This window comes from Dermochelys coriacea, chromosome 15 (assembly GCF_009764565.3).
Source record: "Dermochelys coriacea isolate rDerCor1 chromosome 15, rDerCor1.pri.v4, whole genome shotgun sequence".
Classification (NCBI taxonomy): Eukaryota; Metazoa; Chordata; order Testudines; family Dermochelyidae; genus Dermochelys; species Dermochelys coriacea.
Genome location: NC_050082.1, coordinates 25,105,323 through 25,121,048, shown reverse-complemented (window position 1 = coordinate 25,121,048; position 15,726 = coordinate 25,105,323). Strand labels below are relative to the sequence as shown.

The window sequence follows — 15,726 nt, the reverse complement described above, 5'->3', positions numbered from 1 at the left end:
AAGGAGCTCTGGCCTGGGGCCTAATATGCTAGACTGAGTTATAAATCACAATGGAATTACTTAAGTGTATTTCAGTGATGAATCATGGTCATATGCCACCTGAGGCATGTTGCACATATGCTAAGAAGTGCTGCCTTAAAGCCTGATCCAACTCTTACTTGATGTCAAAAGCGTTTTCCCACTGACTTCATTGGGAGTTGGATCAGACCCTTGAAAGAGAACTGAAAAATAAAAGTGCTTTGCATTTATCTAGCACTCGTCATTCCAGGTTCTCAGGTGGGCAAGGCTCAATGATTCCATGATTTGACCAAAGTCACATGAGTCAGTAGCAGAGTGTGGAATATGGAACATAGGAAACCTGACTCATCTACTCTTCCAGTGGCTAAGAGGTAAAAGTCAGCCAGTGAAAGCTGTCGACTACAAAGGCACGAATAAATCCATTCTACAAGCCAAACATAATGAAAACAAATTCCTCCTTTATTCATCTGCCAAGATCTGAGTTCAGGGCTCTGCACTTCCCTGAGAAAGAGGTTGTTAGAGCTCTGCTAAATTTGTCAGTTTCATTTTGGACAGGTCTTCTCAATTTCCTGAACCACTGCAGGTTCATGCTGTGAGCTTTGCTTTGGATGCTCCCAAAAACTCAAATTCAAAATGGTCTAGTTTTGCATTAAAACTATGAGAAACCACAAATCTTGCAGGACTTTGGCAGAATGCCATGAGTCACCCCAGAGTTGGCTCACCAGGTTCACAAACCTTTCAACAAAGGAATTTAGTGGAACCAGGTCATTTGTGTGTGAAGATTTTGCACTACTTTGGTTACCAGTAGAAACCCTGAAATCTAGGCTTGACTGGCAACAAAGTGCCTTTCAAAAAAGAAACTATACTGAAAACAGTTTTGTCAGTTTCTGAGCAGCAGATCAAATCACATAAACATTGTTTTATAGTTTGGGATACCAAAAACTAGCTGGCCTAAGAACGTAATGCAGTAACGTGTGCACACAGTGCTTCCAATGCCCTTGACTGATCTTAATTATAGTGCTACTTACTGCAGGACATTGCTTGTTGGATGACACTACTCAAAATCCTTAACAGAAATGTATCTTTGTTTGGAGAGTTAAACATAAAGAATAGGGGATTGTGAGCAGACCTTAAAGTGTATGTCTTTTGTTAAAACCCCCGACCCCAAAACTTTTATGTACAATATATTACATAGTTCATACAGCAGAGAATGAGCAGTATCAGAACCTAACCCCTCCCAGCCCCCAGAATCATCACCGTGACAACAGGTGGCTAATAGAAACAAGGCACATACCCCACTGGACCACACATAGTACGTATAGGCCAGGGCTTCCTTTTTGTTCAGTCTGTACACTTGCTGCAGTTTTTCCCAATAGACATTTGCTTCCATGTCTTCGCTTGCAAAGCTGCGCACAGTCTTCATGGCCGAAATGGTTTCTTCCGCTGTGTTGTTGGCCTTCGCCAAAGCATTCTGAACCTCCTTGGAGAGCTTCTGCAGTGAACAAAGGAAAGGCGGGAAGGGAAAGCAGGTCTGTATTTACCAGAGGGCGCTATTGTTCCATTTCATTGTGCTCCCCCACAGAGGACACACCACACACCTGATGGAAAGGGATTTAGAGACCATTGCTCATTTCACTGTCCCTCTGTCCCTGGACTGGTATGCCAGCCTAGAGCAGTGCTGCTCAAGCTATCTGATGTGGGGGACCGGCATTTTTTTTTTCCAATTTGTGTGCAGACTGGCAGCCAATGGCTCACAGACTGGCACCGGTCCACGGACCACCACTTTGAGTAGCACTGGCCTAGAGGACTGAATCCTGTAGAGGGGTTGTGGGAGGACAGGACTGAGAACCAAAATCCTGACACTTGGTCTGACAGACTCCTTCAGTGGCTCTGGGCCAATCATTATTATTCTTTGTGTATGATGATAGCGTTTAGAGCCCAAAGTCAAGACCTGGGCCCATTGTGCTAGGCACTGTACGTATGTGTACACCCCCCCCCCCCCCGAGTAAAATAGAGTTCCTATCCCAAAGAGCTTACAGTGTAAATAGAGAAGACAGACAAAAGAAGGAGACAGGATGTGCTATTGTTACAGATGAGGAACTGAAGCACTGAGAGACTAAATGACTTGTCCAAGGTCGCACAGGAAATCTGCGGCAGAGCCAGGAAATGAACACAAGTCCCTGTACTGCTGGGATCTCTAAGCACATTGGGACAGCCAGCAGGTGCCTGTGACAGAAGCCACAAAGGGGTTCACCAGGTCAGAACCTAGGACTGAGGGGGCACAATCTGGTGTCTGTGCACGTGCACACTCTGAACAAGCAATGGCAACATGCAAACTTCCGCCACTTGCCAATTACACTCTCCTAGCAAGAACAAGCCTGCGGAGAGGGCGGAGAATCTGTTCAGGGGAACCACAGCTGGCCAGAATCCAGGCACGGCGCCTCTGCTTTTACAGCATGCCAGGATGTGCGTGTCACATGGGCGGCACTACGCACACGGGCAGGATTTGCCCCACGGCACTGAGGTTGAGAGCGAGAAAGCACTAAAAGCACAGCACACAGCCCATGGGCTGTATGGATTCACGTGCTCCACCCAACGGAGGAGCGGTCATGTCACTTCAGAGAGAGCAGTGCAATATGAGGGAGGCTCCTCGTGAGCAATGAGACTCAGCCAGGTGCGCACAGGCCCCAACTGGTATTACAGGTTATGACAGTGGAGCTGGCACAGCTGTAGATTCAGAGGAGAAGATGTATTAGATCACCCCAGCCCCCCCCTCGGGGACCAGGGCGGGATTCCTCCCTACGGTACATTTTCTGTTGTTTTGTCCTTTTTCTAAAAGTCCCAAGCAATGGGGATTCCACAGACTAACAGAGATCACATTGGGACTAAAAAAGAGGGACAGGAATAGAGAAAGCAAAGGTCACATAGTACTGTGTATTGCACACACACATACAGAGGGGGAGAGAATGAATTAGACAGACAGACAGACACCTTTCCCAGTAAAAAACACGTTTCTTTGATATCCCCATGATCATGCTACTAGAGAGCCTGTAACTCCATTAGATTGGCTAACAGAGAAATCCAGCATCAAGGCAGAAGGTCTTTTCAATACTGAGCAAAAGTCTGTTTGTTTAATCTTACGAAAGTGAGTCACTCCAGAAAGTAGAGGGTGAGAGCCAGCCACAAGTAGACTGATGGATCAGGGGGCTGTTAAAACAGCTAAAGCTCATTGTGGGGATTTGTATTAACTGCTAGTTCTAGCCCACTCTTTCCACGTCAGCTGCAAATGAAGGGAAAGACCGCTGGTCTGGGTACACTCCCTGTCTTGATGGACCTGCAGAACTGATTACTGGCCACTTCAGACAGAAAGGAGAGAGAAACAGGGAACAGAGATTGGGAATGGGCCGGGGGAAAACTTGTGGTGCAACAGTACCCTAAAGAAGTCCTCACCACATACTTTGGAGCCCACATTTTTCTAGACGATCACTCTGGGTGCACAAGAGTGACAGCCAGTACAACAGCACAGATTGCACTCTCCCCTGCTCATATACAGCATCCCTGATGTATCCGGCATCCTTTCCTGAATGCCACTGAGCCATCCTGACTCCTCGGAGACAAAGCAGATCTTAGGCACAAGCAAACCAAGGGAGTGTTTGGGGTCCTGTCCTGCCACCACAACTCACAGGCTGGCCTGATCTCTTCCCGTGGCAGCAGGACTCGAGGGGAGACAGTTCACTTGCCACTCACTCCCAATCTCCGTGAGAAGCAGCCCACAGCTAGATCCCAGCCTTGCTCTTAGAGGTCACTTGGCCATGGAAGAGCCCTGCTTTGTGGGGGAGACAGAGGGACTCTGCCTAAATTAAAGACGCAAGCAATCTGCCTTACCTTGTAATATTTCCCGTAGAGGTCAGACACCAGCATGATGATGGGGAAGCCCATGAAGGTCACCAGAGAGAGCTGCCAGGACAGGCTGAACATGAAGACAATCACGCCCGTCGCCTTCACCACGTTGCGCAGGAAGATGTTAATGTTCTGGGAAACTAGGTCGCTCACAATCGTTGTGTCCGAGGTCAGCCGGGAGATGATGTCCCCTGCAAGACAAAGAGGAGTGGGGAAGAGCTCCGATCCATCAGTGCTTCAGGAATCACAGCCCCCACCACCATACCAGCACAGGCAGGTAGTGATTGCATGTGCCATGAGCCAAACTGGAGGGTCATGGGGAACCAAGAATGAATTGTGCACATATCAGGGGCTGAGGGGATGCAGCCATTCATGATGGGTCACAGAACCTTTCAGATCTAGGCTCCCAGTTCAAATCCAGACCAGGTCAGGAGTGACTGGAAGCTGTTACCACCCACTGGCAGTTCAGTGGGTGGCGTGAAATGAGTTTGGCAGGTCTCAGTCAAGGTGAGACCACCACAAAATCTACTATCACAATCAGGATCCTTGCTGGCAATCTCAACAGAGCCCAAGTACTGAATGGGCCATGGAGACAGAACCACCCTCACATCCCACAAGACAGGGTCGAGGCACATTGCTGGATACAGGTGTACGTAGGATGTGTGCCAGCTACTGAACATAACTACAGTTCTAATCCAGCTCAGGTCAGTAGCGACCTAAAGTTTTAACCCTTTGACAGCTATTTGGAGGCTTTCATGAAGCGTGCTAGTGGGCTCAGTCCAGTCAACAGTTGATATAGAACCATAGTCACAGCTGGAGAGCCCTGCTGGCATTCCCAGCTGAGAGATCAAGACTGAAAAGCTTGTAAAGTCCCCTCTCCCAGCCTAGACATGATTCTGCCAGGCCAGGGTTGAGGCACATGTAGGGTAGAGTGGTCAGAGGGAAGTTTGGGTAACATACTGATTAAATGGGTTGTATCTCCTTCGGCTGGCTAGTCCAGAGGGTAAGAGACTGATACCAGCTAATGGGGTTGCTCCTTCATCTCAAATGGTGGAGGCCTGTGAATTGGTGCTGCTGATCCTGGGTTCTATCCCTACTGATGACCCATGTGACCCTTGCACTGCCCATGTTGTACCCATTGTATGGATAAACTGGGGACTCTGATTTCCAGTAGTAGCAACTGAGCACCTCCATTCGCTTTAGATTGCAGGATTGATACAGATTTCCCTTAGGCTGTGAATCTGACAGACACTGTTAGTAGGTACTTGGAAATCAGTGCATTAGTGTTTCAGGTCAATCACTCACTCAAATGGTATTCTCATATCTTGAGACACAGAGGGAATGTGGCATCCCAGAGATCATCATCATGCGAGGATTAGGCTGGACCGCTGAAAGAGAGACTGATCTCATGGATGGAGAGATACCAACCTGTGCGATTCTCATCAAAGAAACTTGTCTCCTGAGCGACCAGTGACTTGAAGAGGCAGTTGCGGAGTCGAATATTCAGCCTTGCAAATATGAGCGTAAAAACGCCACCCCGGATACCTGCGGCAAATGAGCTAATTGCAGATAAGAGACGTTATATAACAATGTGCACAAAATCCACTCCTTAGCACAACATACAAGCCCCATCACACCCCAGACAAACATATCGAAACAGGGGCCAATGATAATACTTTGTACTGACAGTGCCTTTCATCCCAGGATCTCAAAGAGCTGCTCAGACAACTAATTTAGCCTGACAACACCCCTCAACCCCCGAGATGGATCTCATTATTCCCACGTTACAGATCGGGAAAACTGACACACAAGTGCGAAAGTGGCATGGCCAAGTCAGTGGCAGAGTCTCAGGTATGTGCTATCCGTACTAGACAACGCTTCCACTGTATATGAACACTGTGCATCCTGTTTTAGACAACACCCAAGTGTCAAGGAGTAGAAACAAGAGAAATTTTTGTTACATAATCCAGAATCAGGCTGATTTAACCTGGTTCTGGTACAAACTAATCTTAAACAAAGCAAAAAAACAAAACAAAAAACCTTTCAGTTGAGCCCTGGCCCCTTTCACATTTCAGATGGAAACCATGAAAAACTCCATGTCATTTCTACTGGCAAGCAGGATGCACATGGCCATTTAATCCGGGCTCATTCACCCGTGAACTCCAAGTGACTTAGGGCCGCACAGCTGCATTAACCAAAACTAACATACACATTGGCATGACATCTGGTCCCTCTGCAAACTGCAACTGCCAATTTTGTGCAGCTGTCACCAGGGAAGAGTCAGGGATGGGCCAAAGCCTTGCCTCTGAATCTCCTCGTCCTCCGCAAGGATGTTTGATAGATAAAACTAAACCAAGTGTTTAAGATGTTTCTTTCCCTACTCCCTCTTGAGTCTGTAAATATTGTAACAAAGTCATGGCCATCTAAGGCTTCACAGTTGTCATTCTGCTGCCACACTGTGGGCACTCACAACTGCGCAGCAAGAGCAGGGATTACCTACATCTTATGGGTCCACAAGGACACAACCCCGCCTCCTGAGCTAAAGGAGAACTGCTTTTAGCAGCTTCCCACCTGCAACACACAGCTGAGCAGTTCCTAATCCATCGAGCAGAGGTTCATATAAACACTAGCCAGTTCAGGACAATACAAAGGAAGAAGGTTTAAACCTCAACATAATAAACTTCTTATAATTGAGGCACAAATAATCTATCTATTGCAAAAAGAAAAGGCACCTTAGAGACTAATAAATTAAGTCCTCCTTTTCTTTTTGCAAATACAGACTAACACAGCTGCTACTCTGAAACCTATCTATTGCAGTTACCTTCCTATAGCAAGGAGCGACATAATCACCACTGCAGTGGAAAACTGATCCATGCTTTTTTGGATGACTATGCCATCAATCGCCAAGCCAGTGTAATAAGGAAGGAATGTTTCCCCTGTATGGGAGAAGCATAAGAGAAGGTGGATTAAACAAGAGACAGGGTTTCAAACACAGAGCTATAGGGTAAAGCAAAAGTTAGCAGTGGAGTTTAACTAGTTTCTGGGAACAGTAATATCTTTGAAGGTGTTTCTGGCCTTGATAATCTAGGCGTGAGACAAAGATGAAAAGGTTGTTTAAACCAAATATTTAGATTTCATCAGGGTGAACAGGTGTGATTTTTATAGAACTGATATTAAATAGCAAATATGGAATTTTGATCTTGGCAATGTCCCTTTAAACTCTGTTCACTCACCCAAAGCAGCAACCAGGAGGAAGAAAGTGGCTATTCCGAGGAAGAGAGCATCTGGTTTGGTGTAAGACAGCAGCTTATGGATAGTGGCTCCTGAAGCAGGAACAGGGCTGGGATCACATCTTTCCTCTGCTTCTGCCCAGGACTCTGAACTGACCCCCAAGGCCTCTCTGGAGGACGTCACGGAAGACAGCAGCTGCCACAGGCAGAAAGTTGCAGCCAGCGACACATACGTCCATGCAAACAAACTCCAAAACCAGGGGTCCCTAATGATCTTCCTGACCTCCGAGTAGAGCAGCAGTTTGACCAGGGCATAAATGCCCACCAGCAGGCAGACCAAGGTGATGAAGGTCTGGGATGCTTTCAGGCGTTTGGGGCCATAGTTCGAGTTCTTGGCAACCCCAATGGCAGCGCCAAGCAGCAAGCAGCTCCGGTACAGACATGCCCCCCACACGTCCAACATGGAATTAAAGACATTGAAGTGCTTCAGATCCTGGACAATGTCCTTGCCACTATGGCTGTGCATGTACAGCAGTGTGGTCACCAGCACGTCCACGCCAGTGAACGCTAGAGTGGTAGCCACAGCCTTCCAGACTCTCATCTTCATCTGACCCTGGGGCGAGGTAGATTGCAGTTTGAGGTAGAGAAACTCCTAGTTCAAGGTAGAAGCTTCCATGTTAGTCCTTCCTGGGATGTGGAAAGGAACAACACAAGAATATTAGTGACTTTTATGAAATGGCAGAGGGGGGAACCAAGCACTGTGGAACACTGTGATTTAGTTTCATGTGAGAGCTCTGGTTTTCCCAGAGGCCAATTCCCTGCCATCCCCTCCCAGATCAGGATACCCCAGGGTGCTGGCAAAAGGGGAGCCCACAGCTGTACAACGTACCTTCATGCAGGCCTGAGTTTGATCCTGCTTTTCAGGTTGACCCCACTGTTCCAATCTTTAGGGCCGGGAATTATTTCTAGGCTACAGGTCACGTCATGGTGTGTTTTCAGCTACTCTCTCCAATGCCAGACCAGCCCAATTCTCAGCACCACGATGTTAACAATAGGTTCCAGGAGGTCCCCAGAACATGTTGTCAAGCAAATTGTTTTGAAATGTCTCTGCAATGCCTCTCCTTTTCTCCACAGGAGCACTGTATGGTAAAGGAAAACCATCAAGATGGACAGGCTCCAAGTTGGCATGCACCATCCCTACCCCCAGAACCTATATTTATTCATGTTTCTTGGCTGGATCAGGTTCCTGAAGCCAGAGTGGCTGCAGTTAAGACCCAGGTGACACTCAGCTCTCCAAAGACGTGGTGGGTGTGCAACAGGAAGCGTTCCCACACGCCTCTGCTGCGAGCTCCCCACTGCGAGCCAGCGAGAGAGAGGGTCGGTTCTTTGTGCCCATATAAAAAGAGCTCTTTAATATGATTTAAGAGGGGATTTGCCGAAAGAGACAGAAGTGGGTAGCAGAGGCTAGAAATCAGACAGATGGATGGATGGACCCCAGTTTCTAGACCCTGAAAGGACAGCTTGTGTCACCAGGGCTGGTTATTGTCCAGGGCAGCGTGAAGCATAAGGTGTGTCCAAGCAGGAATGCAGCAGCCAACAAAAGCAAAGGTAGAAAACCTGCCCGAGGGTGCCAGCATGATTATTTAAGCCATGAACAGGGCATTTCCTGGCGGGTAGAAGAATAAATAATACCGAGCTCTTCTCTGGCGCTTTTTATCTCACACCTGCTTTCCAAAGGAGGGTCTGGAACATTATCCCCATTTACAGGTGGACACTCAGGCCAAAAATATTTCCTTCCCTTGGTTGCTAATAGTACATTAGATTCAAACCAGGCAGCACCCAAAAAGTCTATTTTACTCTACACTACTGATACTGTGTTTACTCCTGGCACTCCTCAACGAAAATAAACCCGTTAGTTCTGGTGTCCCTCTGCTCCCCTCATCAGTTTCATTCCAAGTGTCCTGCACGACCCCAACCTGCTGTCTGTTCGGGTTGCAAAAACCGTCAGATTCTGACAAAACTAAGTTTTCATAGACAGTAAATGAACTAATTAAAAGATAGTTCAAATGCAATCTTTCAAGAGAAAGAAAACCTAAAGCCTGGACCTACATTAGCGCTTTCAAGGAATAGCTGGTGATGCTGAAAGCCATGTGCTCTGTTCGGATCATCGGGCCTGCAAATTTATCCTAATTGTGAGCTCAGCTATGAAAAGTACGTGAAAGGTCATCAAATGTCACAGTAACTTATAATAACAAATGTTAATGGAAAGAGGTATGAAAGGGAGACAAAAAGATTGAATTAGTCTAAACAAAAAGGCCATGTTGATAGAATCCAGTGATGCCACTGAAATCATGCTTGGTAAAGACGGAAGATGTAGAACCAAAAATTAATGAGCCAAGACTGGGATATCCAATATTAGACCTATTTGGTAGACAAAATGATGAAGGGCTAGGCTACTCTTCTCACCACTCCTTCTGGGTGTCCTTAAAGAAAGAGACTTGGGGGGAGGAAAGGAATAGAGAAGAACAGACGGTGTCTACTGGAGTGAGCTTTACCCTCATAGTTACCACCCTCACCACGTCCTGGAACCCCAGTTCTTGTTGGCCTTGATCCTGAGAGATGTCCTGACTGGAATGGGCAAAGAAGAGGGGCCCAAATAAGACTTCCTTTCTGCCAGCTCCAGCTGAATCCCAGATACCTCCTGGGATTAAATGGGATTGGACTTTGAGAGCAATCAGCCCATCTCAACTCACTGCTTCTCTTTCTCCCAAAAGGCCAGTTTTTACCATCTTTGATACCATCTAAGAGACTGTCAAGCGAGGAGCTTTTCCTTCTAAAAACTCTCTCCAGCTAAAGGGAAAAAACAATGAAAAGTTGTTAAAATAAAAGCCTTACTGAATGCTTCACATTTCAAATGCTTTAACGGCTTTTCCTTCTTTTCCGTGTCTTTAATAAAAGGTTAAAAAAATGTAATGGCATGTTTGCCATGGTGCTAATCAGGCTGAGGTCTCTCTATACCGACCCCCGAACTTTGTTTAATGCTGTTTAACACTGAACAGCGACTGTGTTATATTAACATCTAAATTAATACACCGGCTGTAAACACAACCCCTCATTAAATGCCAGCATGTTCCTGACCCCAGAGGTCCTTACTATTTTCATTATAAACTATACCGATGCTTTACAAAATTCAAAGGGCAAATAATGTAACAACTTCTCACTTCAACGCCTCTGTCTGTTACTATGGAGATGGAGTACTGGGACAGAACCGGTCCTTCCCTAGCAGTTGGAGACCAGGACCAATAGAACAGCTTCCTTCTCAGCGCTCCAGCGTGTACCGACATGCTCTGGAGCTGGCCACGGAGCTCAGGCTTGGTTTAGGTCTGAATTAGCTCAATACCTTTCTGATGAAAGCTTGTAGATGAAGGGAAGTTGTGGCTATTAAGCACCATCTACTCTTAAGGTTGCCTGTTCATAAAATCTTTGGAGTCTGGAGCAACAGAACAAAAATACCTAAATGTCTCAAGAGCCACAAACCCTATATTGACTTTTCAGTTTAAAATCTAAAAAGTGGCCTAAAATGTTGCTAAATCCCAATTCCTTTTCAGGCTTTCATTTTTAGGCAACAAATTTCAAAACCCTTGAAAAAAGAAAAGGTGTACTTGTGGCACCTTAGAGAATAACAAATTTATTTGAGCATAAGCTTTCGTGAGCTACAGCTCACTTCAAGTGAGCTGTAGCTCAAGAAAGCTTATGCTCAAATAAATTTGTTATTCTCTAAGGTGCCACAAGTACTCCTTTTCTTTTTGCGAATACAGACTAACACGGCTGCTACTCTGAAAACCCTTGAAGTTTCAATTGGAGCTTTTCTATTGAAAATACCGATCCTACGGTGGCAAACCAGTCCTCTCTCACCCTTTTTACAAAGGAATAAAATAGGCAATCAAATGCCTGAAATACTGGATTTCAAATATTCAAGAGAGTAGGCAGTTTCAATAACCGCTGTCCATAAAGGACACACTCCACAGTCTAAAAAAAAACTAGAAAGAAGATTAGATTACTTTCCCCTGCTGTGCAATACAAATTGCAAATACAAAATGGGGCGTAAGGTTGAAGAATGAGGCTTCTCCCCCAAGACTGGGCAATGAGAAACCCAAAGCCAGAGCGATATTAACAAGAAGTAGGTGTTGGGGATACTATGTCTTAAAATGTGTCTTTATCCAAGCACAGGGTGCCATGTTTAATTTAACACAAAAGTCACTGCATGTAACCGACAACACAGGGCTAGCTCTGGGAAGCACCAGCACCAGCCACTTCAGGGGTGTATTACTCAGTTGATTGGACTCCTAAGAATGCGGGGTCCGTTTTTAAAATCTCACCGCACAAATGTGTACTACTGCACTTTCCCCGGGTCCAGTTAGTGCCGGTGCAGTCGATTGATCCAAAGACACGGATTGGCTCATGCTGTTGCATAAAAATAAACATTCAGGGTCCGATTTTCAAGAGAGCTCAGCATCCAACAGCTCCCATGTAGGCACCTAAATCAATAGCCAGAATTTCAAAGAGAACATTCACTGGGGCCTAAATATGAGCGCCGCTCTTTTGAAATTCTGGCCCATGCTAACCATCTCTCATTAGCCATCTGGCTCCCTCTACTGGATCTGCAGGAAAAGCACCGTAATGGCTTTCTAGCTAACCACCATTGGAGTCCTTGGCTCAAGAGAAATAACTCCAATTTGTGCCCACCTGATCCTAATACAGGCTCTGCACCAGTCTGTGCCCAGAGCTAACACTGTGCGAGGGAGAGAACAGGAATGATCAATCACCAACCAGTAGATGAGGAATTTCAAATTGCACATGTCCTCCCACATGTTTGTATCGTGCCTAGCACAATGGGGCCCTGGTCACCATGGGGATCTGTGGAGGCTAGAACACAAATAAATAATGACGAGTAAATGCTGTTACCATGTGTGTAGAATAAGGAACCTCACAAGAGGTAGCATGGCCATGCCCTGGGTTAAAGTAATCAGTGACTCGACTGACACCACTGAAGGCATTGTTTGTGTGAGAACCTTCTCCTATGCAGCTTTTGCCGGGGTCACAGAAATGCGGTCCCTTCTGCGTTCCAAAGAGGCTGGGGGAAACTTTTCCTCTAATGAAAGGTGCCTGTGACCTTTGATGTTCATGTGGAACAGACAGGGCCTTTGTACTGGAGGCCTCAGCTAACGTCATGGTTTATCATCGTCATCTATTATTCAGGAAATAATTCTCCAACAGCTTGTCTAGCCAGGGAAATTGATTGGCAGAGCTACAGAAGAATAATTATGAATGACTGGAATAACAGTTATTCTGCTTTAGCTGTGTTGGTCAATTTTCTTGGGAAGACAAGCACTGAGAGGGGCATTTTTCTCAAAGGCAAAAAGGAAAATTAAGCACCCAACTCCCTGGGGCAGTGAGTGGGAGTTGGGCACCTAACTGCCCTTTTTGCCTTTGAAAATCTCTCCCTAACTTATTCGATCTGTAGATTGCTATCCACTACACATGCAGTGACCCATGCTCGCTGCCAGGGTCTGTTCCTGTAGGAACCGCTAACGATCCGGCCAGCAAGAGCTGGGACAAGCAGAACAACTTCCAAATACCCTGGTGCCAGATCCCCATCTGCAGGGAAGGGCTCTGAACCCCCCCAGACATTGACAGCTGAGTAACCCCAGCACCAGCTCCACTTAACTGGTCTCTTGCTCTGTTTGGGCTTCGCCCCTTTTTGGTGCTAGCTGGTCTCAGGACCCCTACAGCTCTCTCTAATCCTGGCCATCTCCCTGGCTCAGCTCCCCAGGGCAAAGGCCTTTGTCACAAGCTTGGCATCATCAGCCTCTCAGGCTGGAACCCATCCAAAACCTCACCCCAGCACATCCCACCCCCAGTGAGGAGGATCTGGAATTCAAAGGGAGCCCAATAGAGACACTTAGGTTAGGCCAACCCTGCAACATGCGTGAACCCTGGAGAATGGAGGATTTCTAGTTCCTTTACAAATGTTCCTTCTATTTTCCTGGGCAAAAAAGGCTGATTATGATCTAAGCAGTAAATGTTGTTTGTCTTTCCACCACCATTAAAATCTGCATTATACCCCAAATTGCAGCAGGGCTTCCTACAGGAGACAGCACCAAGGGCAAGCATCGGAGAAGAAAGCAAGCGGATGAAGGTCTGTGTGTGAAAACTTGAGGACATAAGCTTCCAGGAGCAGGACTGGAGTGGCTGTTTCACGGCAGGATTGGGACCCAGTGGAGAAAGGGCATCAGACGGTCCAATCAAAACTAAAGATTTCTAACTAGGAACTCAGCCACAGACTCCCCTGTGTCCCAGATAAGCTTCCAGAATAGAACTGGACTGACATGTTATCTGTGGCCTCCAATAGCATCTGGACTCCCTGTGTAACAGGTACAGGGTGCAGCTCCAGTAGCTGGAACCTTAATAGTTTAAATACTATTTCAAATAAACAAAAGTGATTGAATGTCCAGATCCTCCTAGAGCAGAGGCAGGCAAACTATGGCCCGTGGGACCATCCTGCCGGAAAGCATGGTGGACTCTGGCTGGGTAGTGGGGCTCTGCTGCTCTGAGCAGCATGGTGGGAGGGGAGGGTTGGATAAGAGGCAAGGGGTCCCGGGGGGCAGTCAGGGGATAGGGAGCAGGGGGTGGAGGTTCTGAGGGGGGGCAGTCAGGGGATAGGGGGGTTTGGATAGGCATGGGAGTTGTGGGGGGGCCTCTCTTGGGGGCAGGGGTGGGGATAGAGGTCGGGGCAGTCAGGGGACAGGGAGCAGGGTGGGTTGGATAGGCGTGGGAGTCACGGGGGGGCTGTCTGGGGGCAGGGACAGAGATTGGGGCAGTCAGGGGCCAGGGAGAAGGGGGGGTTGGATAGGGAGTGGGGTCCTGGGGGTGGTTAGGGGCTGAGGTCCTGGGAGGGGGTGGTCAGGGGACAAGGAGTGTTGGATGGATTGGAAGTTCTGGGGGGGGGAAGTGGGGGCGGGGGCCAGGCTCTTTGGGGAGGCACAGCGTTCCCTACCCAGCCCTCCATATACAGTTTCGCACCCCCGATGTGGCCCTCGGGCCAAAAAGTTTGCCCACCCCCTCCTAGATGTTAGTTGCATTGGAGGCTCTACTACTGTGGATTTCTCAGCTTCTGTGCATTAAAACCACTTATTACGCTGAGACAGTTAAAAAAAAAAAAAACAAAAAAAACCAAGCAAATTGTAGTGCTTGTGAAGGATGTTGGATTGACAGCGCCTCCATCCAGCAGCTATGAAAACTCCTCCCCACTGCCCCACCAACGTGCTCCAGCCCTGCAGGATGGGGAGGGGGGGGATTCAGGTTCCATGCACCACTCAGCACTTGGCCTTTCTGTTGAGAGTGTCCTCAGGGGTGCCAGCTGTAATGAGGACACCTCACAATTAGAGGAATTGGACTGAGACCCACAATCTCATTTCCTATGGGATACTAAAACAGGGATCGGCAACCTTTGGCACACAGCTCGCCAGGGAAATCTGCTGGCAGGCCGGGATGGTTTGTTTACCTGCAGCATCCACAGATTTGGCTGATCACAGCTTCCACTGGCTGCGGTTCGCCAGTTCCGCCAGTTCCACTGGCTGCAGTCCCAGGCCAACTGGGGCTGCGGGAAGCGGTGTGGGCTGAGGGATGTGTTGGCTACCCTTCCCGTGGCCCCCATTTGCCTGGGACGGCGAACCGTGGCCAGTGGGAGCTGCGATTGGCCAAACCTGCGGACGCTGCAGGTAAACAAACCATCCCAGCCCACCAGCGGATTTCCCTGGCGGGTCGAGTTCCAAAGGTTGCTTATCCCTGCCATAGAACAATCATCCAGATATAAGGACTTTTGGTGATAGTCTGTGCTTGTTTCAAATCAGCGACAAATCCTAAGGCTAAAAACCTTCATATCCCCTCATCCATTCCTTTGGCCAAATACAAACTCCATGTGATGCAGAGTTTTATAAATATGATTTCTAACAAGTGCCCTGTCTCATCAGACTCAAGGAAAAGAGAATATATAGCAGATTAGGGAAAAGGCATTTGCCTTTTGGCTAAAGTGATAGAAATTAGAAACAATTACAGTCTATTTGACCTTACCTAGCCAAATCAAAAGAGGAAAACAATTGTAATTGCTTGATACGCCACATTAAACAGGTCTCAATAAAACAGTCTTGACTTGCACATCAGTTTTTGAATTCTACTGTTATGATGTTACTGTAATGAAAGGAATATAAGTTATGTTACTCTTTAGTTTAAAATTTTTTTTTATAAAAATCTGTATGATCAACAATGAGCCCTCTGCAGAATTTTGTTTTGGCTAGAGCCAGAATGGTGCTTAGTATCATAATTCTAGTTCATGTTCCATTAATAAAGTTATTTCACAGTTATAGAAAATGTTGTAGAAGACTATCTAAATGTGAAATTAAATGTACTGGTGTCATTATCGTTGTTGTTACTCCCTTTATACTCCCTAATGACAGACTCACTGGAAGATTTGTAGGAAGAAAAAATGAACCTTTGAAATACCACAGTGTGGCCCGTA

At 47.0% G+C, this 15,726-nt stretch overlaps 1 protein-coding gene across 1 annotated transcript in view; it reads right to left on the bottom strand.

Moving 5' to 3' along the window:
* The window catches only part of ABCB9 (ATP binding cassette subfamily B member 9), a 32,833-nt gene extending 20,765 nt beyond the window's left edge, over window positions 1-12,068 (bottom strand). The window contains 9 exon segments of the mRNA XM_043498356.1: window positions 1,313-1,510; window positions 3,904-4,109; window positions 5,347-5,477; window positions 6,740-6,854; window positions 7,152-7,835; window positions 8,038-8,287; window positions 9,725-9,998; window positions 11,528-11,686; window positions 11,895-12,068. Coding sequence (XP_043354291.1) covers window positions 1,313-1,510; window positions 3,904-4,109; window positions 5,347-5,477; window positions 6,740-6,854; window positions 7,152-7,755 — 1,254 coding nt within the window. The 5' untranslated portion in view covers window positions 7,756-7,835; window positions 8,038-8,287; window positions 9,725-9,998; window positions 11,528-11,686; window positions 11,895-12,068.
* Window positions 12,069-15,726: the final 3,658 nt, after the last annotated feature.